Below are 12,830 nucleotides of genomic sequence, written 5' to 3'. Positions count from 1 at the left end.
TTTTTTTAAAAAATAACTATTAAAATTCGTTTGACTTAGACATATATGTTCATAATATATATATAAAGAATATACATTTTTTTCTTATTTTAAAATAATAATTAAATCAATAAATTAATAGTGTAATATTGGATATTTTTTCTTTTTTGGAATGGTTCATTAATATGTGAAAGTGGAACAATTCCAACATATGCTACAAATAATTTAAAGTTATCAAAATTTATTAATAACTTAAATTATTAAAAATAATTGAAATTGAAAACATATAATGGAATAGGATGGAGGAAAAAAAAAAAAAAAAAAAATTACAATCCATCCACAATGGCCCAATAATTCAGCCCAAATTATCAAATAAAATAATTAAAAAAAGAAAAAGAAAAAACGGGAGGAAACCTAGGTGTGCCCAGTCCCCAACCCATTCATCTTCCTCAATCTCTCCTGGTGCGCTTCATCTTTTCTTCACGCCGGTTCCTCCCTTTCAGCAGCTCCGCCCCGCCGCTGTCGTCACNCGCTCAGGCCATGCTCCCACCCATGCATCATTCTCATTACCACCCGAACCCACACCAACCTCTTCCTCTCAATTTGTTACTGGTGTCCGTCTGACATTCCCGTCGTCCCAAATCGGACTGAAAGTTCACCTGTTGACGAGGGCAAGACTGCACCATCTCCGGCGGCTGGGAATGCTGTTCTGACGGTACACATCCTTCGCTAGATCCGAATCTCCCTCCATTTCTCTCATTCTCTTTCTCTCTCTATTAACTTTAGCTATTTCATTTCGCTCTCTTGATTATTGGCCTATTCTGGTGCCGTAGCCGTGATGATTCTTTTTTCCTACTCGTGTTATTACTGCAAACATGATAAGAGAAATTTGTGTTTGGAAGTAAAACTATGGGAGTCTAGAAAGTGTGTATTGCAGTGTCGTGTTCAGAGTAGGAAAGAGGGATTTTATTTCTATTTTCGTGATTTGTATCTATCATCAAATCCATGTTCGATAATCTATTACGAAGACGGTGCAGTCTCAACTATTATCTCCTACTTTCTTCATGATTAGTTTGATTTTTCACATTCCTTTACTTTTGGAGGTTTTCAGTTAACGATGAAATTCACGTTTTACTATCTATGATCGGCTTTGTATCTCACGTTTGTTATATTAACTAATTTTTAGGGGCTTGATTGTAGAGAGAGAATGAAAAAAAGAGCTTAATATCTGGGATAAGCTTGTTTTGTTTAGAAGTTTCATTTACGAGCTATCATGGATGTTGATGATCAAAACCCTGCATCAACTGCTGCGGAATCTCCTGAAATCCTTCCTGGTGGTGAAAATGAGGATCTTGATAATCCAGCAGAACCAATGCAACCTGCAGCTACAACAGTTATTCCATCTTCAATTGTGCCTTCCATTGCTCCCATCCCCCCTCCTCTAATTACACGTCCATTGGCTCCTCTTCCGAGCCGGCCTCTCCTCTTCAGGCCCCCTGTAGCACAAAATGGGGAGATGAGAACAAGTGACTCTGACTCAGAACACGATGAATTGGCTCCTTCCCGTGCCACTCAAGGTTCAACTGCAGAATATGAAGTATCAGAAGAGAGCAGACAGGTAAGAGAGCGTCAGGAAAAAGCCATGCAGGAATTTCTGATGAAGCGCCGTGCTTCTGCTCTAGCAGTACCTACTAATGACATGGCTGTTCGAGCCCGTCTTCGTCGTCTTGGTGAACCCATAACACTTTTTGGAGAAAGAGAAATGGAAAGGCGGGACAGGTTGCGGTCAATAATGGCACGTTTAGATGCTGAAGGGCAGTTAGAGAAGCTGTTGAAAGTTCATGAGGAAGAGGAGGCAGCAGCTACTGGTGGAACTGAGGAGGCTGAGGAAGAAGTGCTTCAATATCCTTTTTATACTGAGGGGCCCAAGGCTCTCTTGGATGCAAGAATTGATATTGCAAAATATTCGATCGTAAGAGCAGCTGCACGTCTTGAGCGTGCTAAGAGGAAAAGGGATGATCCAGATGAAGATGTGGAAGCTGAAATGGATTGGGCTCTGAGACAGGCTGAAAGTTTGGTTCTGGACTGCAGTGAGATAGGAGATGATCGACCACTTTCTGGTTGCTCGTTCTCGTCTGATGGAAAATTCCTCGCCACTAGGTAACCTTCATATATTTGCAGTTACTAACTAATACCAGTTTCTCCTCTTCAATATAACCCCCATTTTGCCTACTGATAGATGAACAAAGAAACAGAATGAAAAAGAAAAAGGAAATAGAAAAGATGATTGTGGCTATAGATTAACTGTTATCTTCCTACTTAACCATAATTTAACGTATGAGTGAAGATTTTTTCATTTTCCACTCCATTACTTGATAGGCTTTGTATTTAGCTTTCGTTTTACTTTTCTGCTGAAAGTTTTCGTCTATGTGATGCTTTTTGTATTTTTCTTGTTTAATTTCTTCAGTTCATTAAGTGGAGTTGCGAAAATGTGGAGCATGCCTCAAGTAAGGAAGGTTTCCAACTTTAAGGGACACACAGAGCGGGTTACTGATGTGATATTTTCTCCAGTGAACGAGTGTTTAGCAACTGCCTCTGCTGACCGAACTGCAAGGTTGTGGTCTACTGAAGGATCTCTCCTTAGAACATTTGAGGGCCATCTGGACCGCCTTGCACGGATTGCCTTCCACCCATCAGGTAAGTACTTGGGCACCACTAGCTTCGACAAGACGTGGAGATTATGGGACATTGAAACTGGTGTAGAGTTGCTTCTTCAAGAAGGTCATAGTAGAAGTGTTTATGGCATAGACTTCCACCATGATGGATCTTTAGTATCATCTTGTGGACTTGATGCACTTGCTCGTGTTTGGGACCTTCGAACTGGTAGAAGTGTTCTTGCCTTAGAAGGCCACGTCAAGCCAGTAAATCTCTTTCCTTTCTTACATTGGGATCGTACATTTAATTTTAATAAATTTCACTTGTTTGTTCCTGACTGCTACCTTGCTTTCATCAGGTCCTTGGAGTTAATTTTTCACCCAATGGTTATCATTTAGCTACTGGTGGTGAAGATAACACCTGTCGGATATGGGATTTAAGGAAGAAAAGATCTCTTTATATAATACCTGCACACTCAAACCTTATTTCACAGGTGAAATATGAGCCTCAAGAGGGTTACTTCTTGGTAACTGCATCATTTGATATGACTGCAAAGGTATTCTTGAACACTTCAGGATAATATAATATCGTTCAAGACTTTATGTTGTCATTTGGTTGCTGCTTCCTCTCACTTTAGTTTAAGGCTTCATTTTTTTTTTCCAGATTTGGTCTGCTCGTGATTTTAAGCCTGTGAAGACACTCTCTGGCCACGAAGCAAAAGTTACATCTTTGGATATAATTTCAGGTTAGTTATTTATCAACTCCTTGGTCATTATTAGTATTACTATTATTTACATATATTACCACCTAGGTTATCGTTGCACACCATTTTGCATTCTTCTATGGTATTTTCCACACGCCTGTATTTAGCATAAACTTGGGTTCATAGATATCACTAATGTCCTCACGCTACCTTGGGGGGTGAGTGAAAGGTACAATCATGCAAGAAACTATACCTTATGCTGCTGTACGTTCTTTGCTTGGAGTAACACCTGATAGATTGTTTTCTATGGGAAAGCTTTTTTAACAATCTCAATTTTTCTAGCATGGAGTTGTTTCCTTTAGCTCTATTGCAAGGAATTGATGACATAGACACTAGTTACGTACATGTTTTTATAAAATTCAATGTCAATAATTTTCTTGGTAAAATAAACTAATGTGCTTGAAAAGCATTTCAGAATGTAAGGATGATAATCTGTTAGGTTTGATGACGTTTGTCCTGCCTGTAATCTACAAGATAGAATGTGGCTGGGGTTTCCAGATTGCAAAAACCCAAAAACTATTATCACTAATTTAGTTTGCCTTTGAAGTTGTCCCTCCATGTTCTTGCTGGCTGTTGATATCCCGATTAGAATTGAATTCTACTTGAGAGGGGTAGGGGGGACATCCTTGGGTGGTTTGAGGCGGGGAGGTATGGGAAGGGATAATGTCTTACTGTCCCACAGTCGGTTTTCCGATGGCACGACCTTCTTTTATTGATACGGGGTAGCGCCAATTGTTTGTCTAAACTATATCCTGTGCCTTTTGAAGGCTATGTCTGGTTTGAAGATTAACAAAAGCATGTGTCATTTGAAATACAAGAGTCTTTTCAAGTATATACAATTCTTTTATTTGTTTTTGTGATCTTGTACAGTTCACAGTCACTAATTTCTTTTTTTTGTAATTGCTCCACTTTCTTCTTCAACTTAGATTGGAAGATTTCTTTCAAATTTTAGAATCTTGTATTTTTTTGAGGGGCACATTTTCATGGAGAGAAATGAAAGAATTTACAAAAGCATACCAAAAAAGGAGAGCCCTAACAAAAAAATTACAGTCTTGACCCCTAACTACAAAAATGGACTCCAATTCAAAAGAACAAGATCAAAGTCATAAGTACAAAAAGTGGTAACTGACGCCTATATGGGGAATTAAACCTAGTCACCTTCAAACTTACCTGGTCTCTCCACCTCTCCAAAATTCTATTATTCCTTTTAAGCTAAATTTCCCACGGAACTTCTAAGAAACTAGTCAACCACAAAATTTTACCCTTCCCCTGAAGAGAGAACTCAAAAGCACCTCTTCCAACTCAGCCTTGCTATCTCCATTCCAAGCCAAACGATCTCAGCCAACCACTCCAAAGTTGGTAAGTGAACTGAGAGTTCCAAAACAAATGATCTAGGTCTTCCTCATATCTCACACAAAGAATTTACCATTGTGGGAACAAAACATAGGAAAAGTGCCTTTGGACACAGTCATTGGTACTAAGGCTATAGGAAATTGTGAAGGACAACTTTTTTTGTGACGAGTAAAACATTAGAAGGTGTTTGAATGGAATTTGCTTGTGTATGACTTGTCAGTAAGTTTATAGATTGTATGCTCAAAATACTTGAAGGAATTTGATTCTGCCGCTGATATCCAATTATTGTTTTGTTCAATAACAGATGGACAGTGTATTGCGACTGTCTCCCACGATCGGACCATAAAGCTTTGGTCTGTCAATAGCAAAGACGAACAAACTATGGACGTTGATTGAGTTTTGTAGCACCGACATGGGGGAGACGTTTTGAAAGCTCTGCAGGCTCATGTGGAGGTAAAGGAGATAAAAGAGGTTGGATCAGATGATCTCCCTTCTTTCTAATCATGTAATATCATGTATCTGATTGAATGCTGAGTAGTGAGTTAATTTAGGCCACAAAGAAAATCCTGTGCTGACAATTTTCATGTTAATTGAGGGTTTTAGAACTTTAGATCCAAAAGAGAAATGAAGATCCAATATTAAGACCAAAACTTAAAGCGTACAAAATGATACAAAACGTTGAAAGATATGCTGTTGAATTTTGCTCCATAGGAGATTAGAAGTTTCAACATTTTATGGATGACTATCAATACTTCTTCCAACCCTTTTTATTCCCCCTGCCCCTTTATTCTTTATGAATTTCGTTCAATTAAACAACCATGGTTCATGACCGGGAGAGGTTGAACAGAAACAAGCATTTCTCAATCGATTAGCATTTGGGAACTACTAATCTACGGAGAATTATATTTTGTGAAATTACGGTCAAGTCTACAAATAGAATTATGACAAACGCTCACAAATAAGAGTAGTCAAGTCTACAAATAGAATTATGACAAACGCTCACAAATAAGAGTATATAACTCATTATTGATTAAGATTAAGTACATAACAGGTCGTAGAAACCAAGAGAGAAATGACACAAGTGTTGGGTAGCTCGAAGCCAGTCATTAAAATAAAAAATGAACTTAAAAAATGAACTTGAGGTGTCCACTAACAGAGGTCAAGATGAGTGTGAGAGAGACGAGAAGGAACAAGAGTTGCAATGATGCAAGGATGCGAGAAGGAAAAGAAAATCAACGAAGAAGAAACACAACTTTTATAGCTAGGTTTTTCGATTTTCCTTTTTTTTTAAGCGTCACAGTGTCTCAATGTTACATTAATTTTTATACCTACATTATTTCTAGTCAATTTTGAAAATGAAAAAATCGTATATTTTGAGCTCAACGTTTTTTAGAGCATTAGAAGAGAGCTTTTGGAGCAAAGAACGAGATTCACAAGCTCAAGAACGTGGGGATTACAACAAAAATGAGAATCGACCCACAACATTAATTTTATTCTTCTTTCCTTTCTATATATATTGTAGTTTTATTATGAAATTATTTTTTAGTTTAGATTTTGTAATAATGAGCACAATTCTAGTCAACTTTGTATTTTGATTAGTTGAATGCCTTGATTGATTATGTTTTATAACTAGTTATGGTTTGAAGAAGAGTTTGAATCATTTTCTACTGATTTTAACTCTTTGAAAATGTTTAAGGTTAGTATGATTCGGACCTTTTTCTACTAGTTTCAGCTATTTGGTAGCGTTTAAGGTTAATATGACTATTTTTTTAGTTAGTTTAAACTATTTGGATTCAAGCTTAAATTATTTTATGCAAAATTAGGTGAGCCAATTTATGGTTGTCGGACTCCTTAGGGAGAATTAAATTTCTGAGAGCAGCGTTAAGCTAGCATCAAGGGATCGTAATAGCTTCGACCTAGGCCAAACAATTAAGTGGCTCCACTATCGGTTTGGTTAAAAGAATTGTTTTATGTATGATAACAAATGCTTCGTGGCCCCTGCACGTGTCATATGTGTGATATGTTTTGATATGTGATGTTATGTTACGCTATGTGATATGAATAATATTATGGTTTAAACGAAATGTCATTTTAAGTGACGATAAGTTATATTATGTTGTGACATGCCATGATATGTTATGAAATAAGGAATTTTGTGATGCACAACCTCTTTATGCCATGTCTTGGAAGTTATGTTATCTATGAATGAAGGTTGTCTTGCATCTTTTATTATGCTAGGAACGTAAGAGGACCTCATACATAACTATATGTTCACGTACATTAGGATACTTCCTTATTATAATGAGTATGGACACATACACTATAAGACTGATTATGACCGTTATGTTCGCCATGATGATCCGACGACGGCTATTCCTCTAGGAGTCTGGCAACAACCCTTCAGCGAGTGCTATCTCGATCAGCAGGCTCCAAGAGGTGTGCCAGCGTGCCTGGTGGGTCAACAGTCGCACGTGTGGACTGTGTGTAGAGAAATACTATACATCCCATTCATCTCAGATTGGAAAGTCGCCTAAGAGAATGACATGATGTTTTAAATGATTGGTCCTAGCATGTTGCATGTATTTCTTGAAACACTCAAGTCATGTTCTACTTTTACATTACAGATAGTAAAAATAAGGCACCCACGAATGACGGAGGCAACATTGAAGACCATGGAACCAATGCTAGGATAGTTGCATTTCATCTTATTCATTATTCTTAGGTTAGATTAGGTCAATGTATTGTTTTCTAGTTTTGGACATTGTTTATTCTCGTTTCTTATATATTTTTGGATTGATTCGAGTATTTTATCTTTAACGTATAAATTCATGACATTGTTTATGAACTATTGAAGATGAATGTTTCCACATAAAAGGGTCACGTTATACATAGGATAGCAACTCTATTTCAGTAGAAAAATAGGGTCGTTACATCGTGTGTTGTTGAACGAGCCATCCAAGATAGGAAATATCGACCCATCTTCCTTCATCCTCGTTCCTGTCCTATTTCAATCATCATCCCCACGAAATTCTATATATATATAAATGATGCGTGCGTGTTTCGTCCCTAATCCATTTAGCCCAAGATAAAAAATCTATTTCTACTCGTTCCTCTATTTTTTACTTAATTGAGGATTTTCTAATATAGGTTAAACAAACGTCTCTACGAGATAACGTGTTATATTTAAGAGATACCGAGTATAAATATGAGGGCAAATATGGAAATAGAGTGTAATTGTTGTGTAGCATGCAACTCTTAGTTTTTGACCATTTTGGAGGGTCCAGCCCTGTGGAATTTTGTGGACAATTTGACAATGGAGGCGATCATGACTTGCACCAATCAAGACTCACTCAAAACCTCCATTTTCTTCTTTCCCCTTTTTTTACTTTTTTCCCATTGCCACCATTTCTATTAAGATATTTTGACGGGTCGTTGTCGAACTTCTATACCGTCTATTTCTGAGTTCTGCATTTTCTTCGAAAATTCAATTATTTTTAAAAATTTAAAAAGAAAACTAACGTGTCCAGATCATCAGCAAAAGCCGAGCATCGAGCTATGACAAATACTTGTTTAGAGTTAACTTGGTTAAGATAGTTCCACTATCTGAACCATCATTATTGTATTGTAATAATCAAACAACATTACATATAGCAGTCAATTCAGTTTTTCACGAACTTACGAAACACATTGAAATAGATTGTCATATAGTTCGAGAAAAGTTACACGATGGGAATCATCAAACAGTATTATGTTTCAACTAAAATGCAATTAATAGATGTTTTCACTAAAGGTCCGGAAAGACATCAATTTGATATTTTATTTTGTGATTTGATTAATAGTATATTTTATCTCGGGATTTGATTAGTAATATATTTTATCTTATTTTGAAAATTTAGTTAAAAGTATATTTTTCGGTTGTTTTTAGGTTTTTAAAGGTTAGTTGGTAGTTTGTATTTTATTTAAACGTGGTAAACAAAGCCCGAGACTTCTATTTCTCGTTCTTATAGTTCTTGCAGACTTCACCTTCCATTTTTGTTACCCAATTCCTCTGCCCCTTTCAGCTTTCGATGGGTAACTGCTTTGGTTCTTCTGCCAAAGTTGAAATCGCCCACAGCTCCCGACCCACTTCCGGTAACACTTCTCTCCATCTCTTTCTCTATCAATTTTAGTTTCTGTTCTCGTAATTTCTGTGTTTTTGATCTTCCCTGTGCTTATGGTTTCTGGGTTTTCATTCGATTTTTCATTGATTCGATGTTGTGTTTGGTTTAGTTCTTGGGAATTTTTGGTAGATTCTGCTGTTTGTTCCTTGAAGTTTCAAATTCTTTATTCTGTTTCGAAAGAAACGAGGATTTTAAGTTTTGTTTTCGTTTATGGATCAGAAATCTCCCAAAGTTCAAGCAAGAAACATAATCCGATTGTTCCTTCCTATAATCCTAACTCAGTGGTGGATAGGAATGATAATAATAATAATGTGTTGAATCTTCCCACACCAAGAACAGAAGGTGAAATACTGTCATCTTCGAATTTGAAGCCCTTCCATTTCAATGAGCTGAAGAACGCGACCAGAAATTTTCGACCCGACAGCCTGCTAGGTGAAGGGGGATTTGGTTATGTTTTCAAAGGATGGATTGATGAAAACACATTGGGTGCTGCGAGGCCTGGATTGGGAATGGTTGTGGCTGTCAAGAAGCTTAAGGCTGAAGCTTCCCAAGGCCACAAGGAGTGGCTGGTGCGTAGTGTAGTTGATGTTTTGTCATGTGTTCCTTTTATGTTATAACATAAGCTTGTGTCTGCTACTAACTGCTTATAAATTCAGACAGAAGTTGATTATTTGGGCAAATTTCATCATCCAAATCTTGTTAAGCTGATTGGGTATTGCTTGGAAGGCGAAAATCGGCTACTGGTTTACGAGTTTATGCCCAGAGGGAGCTTGGAGAATCATCTCTTCAGAAGTAAGTTTTGTATCCATTTAGATGTTGAAAGTGACTCTGTTTCTTAAACATTCTTCCATGAAATTTGTTTGCCTCCCTCTCTCAAATGCTACAATTATCAGTTTTGTATCCATTTTGTATCCATTTATGTGTGTTTTCCGGTTTGAACTGGATTACGAGTACTCAATGCGTTCAATGTTAGGAATCACGAACCTCCACAATGGTATGATCCACTTATAAACCCATGATCAACCCCTTCATTAGTCGATGTGGGACTCCTCTCCCAACAATTCTCAACAATCCTCCCTTGAACAAAGTATACCATAGAGCCTCCTATGGAACCCTCGAATAGCCTCTCCTTAATCGAGGCTCGACTCCTTTTCTGGAGCACTCGAACAAAGTACACCCTTTTGTTCGATATTTGAGTCACTTTTAACTACACCTTTGAGCCTCACAACTTCTTTGTTCGACATTTGAGGATTCTATTGACATGGTTAAGTTAAAGGCATGACTCGGATACCATTTTAGGAATCACGAACCTCCACAATGGTATGATATTGTCCCCTTTGAGTATAAGCTCTCATAGCTTTACTTTTAGTTTTCCCAAAAGGGGTGTATTTCTTTATAAACCTATGATCAACCCCTTAATTAGTCGACATGGGACTCCTCTCCCAACAATTCTCAACAATCCTCCCTCGAGCAAAGTATACCATAGAGCCTCCTCTGAGGCCTATGGAACCCTCGAATAGCCTCTCCTTAATCGAGGCTCTACTCCTTCTCTGGAGCCCTTGAACAAAGTACACCATTTGTTCGATATTTGAGTCACTTAACTACACCTTTGAGCCTCACAACTTCTTTGTTCGACATTTGAGGATTCTATTGACATGACTAAGTTAAGGGCATGACTCGGATATCATTTTAGGAATCACGAACCTCTACAATGGTATGATATTGTCCACTTTGAACATAAGCTCTCGTAGTGAGAAAAGTGTTTTTACATGAGTTTGGATTTGATATGGGGGCCTAGTTGATTTGCCAAGTTCTGTTGTGCAGGGGGTTCCCAACCTCTTTCTTGGGCATTAAGGATCAAAGTGGCCATAGCTGCAGCCAGAGGGCTTTCCTTTCTTCACGAAGCCGAATCGCCCGTCATATATCGCGATTTCAAGGCATCGAACATCCTACTCGACGCAGTAAGAAAGCCGTTTCTGTTCTGCACAAATGATATACAATGTTGTTACAATTGTTGTTCATAATTTTGTGCATCCTTAATGCAGGAATTTAATGCAAAGCTTTCTGATTTTGGTTTGGCTAAGGCTGGTCCCACTGGAGATAGAACTCATGTTACTACTCAAGTTATGGGAACCCGTGGCTACGCTGCACCCGAATATATCGCTACAGGTTCGTAACGCTTGCCCTATACTCCAGTTCTGCACAATGTTGATGATTTCATCTTTTATTTACATAACATGATATGCTTATCTTATCTCCTAATCTCTGCATCATTCTACTACCCCAATCATGATCTTTGGAAGCTTTTGGTATGATCTAGAATCTGTAGTGACCTAAAATGAACATTAGGATTCGAACGTAAATACACCATTCTAGGTCACTGCCACACATGGTCTAGCTAGGGGTATGCACGGTACAGTTGGGTTGGAGAAGTTTTTTGGACCAATTCGAAATTTGGGTTGTTTTGGTTGATGGTGATTCAAATGATCTGAACGGAGTTCATGACCCAACTCTCCAATTTCGGGTTGGGTTGGGTTGGATTGGATTGTGAACCCTATTTCGATTTGGTTGGGTTGACTAGACCAAAAGAGTTTCACCCCATGAATTGAATTGAATTTTTTGATTTTCTAAAAACTCAACCCAACACAGGGTCAAGTTGTTCGAGTAAATGAATCATACGAACACCTCTAGTTTCAGATCCTAAGTTCCATCCAAGATTATAATGAATTTTTACTTCAAGGTAGGTTTAAAACATTTACGAAAGCTCAAATGTAATATTACAACTTTTGAAATAATGTGTAAAGTTAGAGATGTTTAACCTATCAAGAGAAGACTCATTGGTATTTTGTATTCAAGGCGTTTCTATGAACGCCGATTTCATTAGGTCATTTTATTAACATTGTTTGCACTCTCAACAATCCGTTATTCGACTAAACAAAAGACTCATCAACTTTTTTTTTGTTCGATACTCACGGATTCCAACCCACACAACTAATTAAGTTAGGGATATCACTTTGATACCACTTATAAGAGACAACGACGCTTGTATCTCTATAATGATATTATATTGTCCCCTTTGAGCTTAAGCCAAACTTTTCAAATCTATGATAATTAACGGTTTAAATTGCAACGTCGTTTACTCCTCAGGTCGATTGACATCTAAAAGCGATGTTTACAGTTTTGGAGTTGTGTTGCTCGAATTGTTATCGGGTTTATGTGCTGAAGACAATCTTGTAGAGTGGGCAACACCATATTTAGGTGATAAAAGAAGGTTATTTCGAATTATGGACACCAAACTTGAAGGACGATATTCTAAAAAGGGAGCTTATGTAGCTGCAAATTTAGCTTCACAATGTCTTAGGAGAGAACCGAGGGCCCGACCTCGAATGACAGAGATTTTGGGTGAATTGGAGGAGCTTGAATCCCCAAAAACTACCGCTAGAATCTCACACTCAGTTCAACGTGAAACTCCTGCTTTGTCAAACTCGAAGGTTGATGCATCTCTTTCGACATTGTATCAAAAGTCACCACGACGACAATAACATCGTTAAATTAGTTGCATATAAATTGAGAGGTGGAGCCGAACATATTCAAAACAAAAGATGGTAAACCTATAACTAAAGCGTGACCTTGTATATGTTCTTCTTTAGAAAACGATTATCGATGACTATTGTTTGTGATTTATTAGACATGAATGTAGGTCTTATCCTATTAAGAACGCCCTGACAAATTTGATCGTTTTAGTTGAGTGAGAATTCATGAAATTAATTAGCTTTTCGAGAAATTATTTTTTGGCAATATGATAATGTAACGGTAGTAATAGAAAAGTACCATTACACCCTTTTAATCTTTATATATATATATATATATATATATATATATATATATATATATATATATATATATATATATATATATAT

General features: G+C 37.3%; 2 protein-coding genes across 3 annotated transcripts; both read left to right on the top strand.

Moving 5' to 3' along the window:
- The first annotated feature begins 563 nt into the window (after positions 1-563).
- On the top strand, positions 564-5,400 carry LOC111788895 (U4/U6 small nuclear ribonucleoprotein PRP4-like protein). 2 transcript variants are annotated; one of them, XR_002814236.1, is made up of 7 exons: positions 564-694; positions 1,166-2,139; positions 2,447-2,900; positions 2,993-3,190; positions 3,298-3,379; positions 3,945-4,119; positions 5,055-5,140. XR_002814236.1 is itself a non-coding variant. In XM_023669465.1 (6 exons), exons 2-6 carry the CDS (start codon positions 1,253-1,255, stop codon positions 5,144-5,146), a joined length of 1,713 nt encoding a protein of 570 aa, XP_023525233.1. In that variant the 5' UTR covers positions 564-694; positions 1,166-1,252; the 3' UTR covers positions 5,147-5,400. The 2 variants fall into 2 exon arrangements, 1 of the variants encoding a protein (XP_023525233.1); XM_023669465.1 differs by lacking the exon at positions 3,945-4,119 and having other exon boundaries at positions 5,055-5,400.
- Positions 5,401-8,756: 3,356 nt separating this feature from the next.
- LOC111786677 (probable serine/threonine-protein kinase PBL3) lies at positions 8,757-12,457 on the top strand. The gene is made up of 6 exons (XM_023666909.1): positions 8,757-8,881; positions 9,130-9,479; positions 9,567-9,702; positions 10,735-10,871; positions 10,956-11,079; positions 12,058-12,457. Exons 1-6 carry the CDS (start codon positions 8,818-8,820, stop codon positions 12,450-12,452), a joined length of 1,206 nt encoding a protein of 401 aa, XP_023522677.1. The 5' UTR covers positions 8,757-8,817; the 3' UTR covers positions 12,453-12,457.
- Positions 12,458-12,830: the final 373 nt, after the last annotated feature.

Source organism: Cucurbita pepo, chromosome LG02, assembly GCF_002806865.2.
Source record: "Cucurbita pepo subsp. pepo cultivar mu-cu-16 chromosome LG02, ASM280686v2, whole genome shotgun sequence".
NCBI classification, from domain to species: Eukaryota; Viridiplantae; Streptophyta; class Magnoliopsida; order Cucurbitales; family Cucurbitaceae; genus Cucurbita; species Cucurbita pepo.
Note: the sequence above shows the minus strand (reverse complement) of the source record. Positions and strands in the feature narration are given on the sequence as shown.

What these genes read in the sequence shown, in the direction of transcription:
- LOC111788895 (XM_023669465.1), top strand. Translation starts at nt 1,253, where the DNA reads ATGGATGTTGATGATCAAAACCCTGCATCAACTGCTGCGGAATCTCCT. An exon ending in GGAAAATTCCTCGCCACTAG is followed by an intron (nt 2,140 to 2,446) that starts GTAACCTTCATA and finishes TAATTTCTTCAG; the next exon opens with TTCATTAAGTGGAGTTGCGA. An exon ending in CATTTGATATGACTGCAAAG is followed by an intron (nt 3,191 to 3,297) that starts GTATTCTTGAAC and finishes TTTTTTTTCCAG; the next exon opens with ATTTGGTCTGCTCGTGATTT.
- LOC111786677 (XM_023666909.1), top strand. Translation starts at nt 8,818, where the DNA reads ATGGGTAACTGCTTTGGTTCTTCTGCCAAAGTTGAAATCGCCCACAGC. An exon ending in GGAGAATCATCTCTTCAGAA is followed by an intron (nt 9,703 to 10,734) that starts GTAAGTTTTGTA and finishes TCTGTTGTGCAG; the next exon opens with GGGGTTCCCAACCTCTTTCT. An exon ending in ACCCGAATATATCGCTACAG is followed by an intron (nt 11,080 to 12,057) that starts GTTCGTAACGCT and finishes TTTACTCCTCAG; the next exon opens with GTCGATTGACATCTAAAAGC.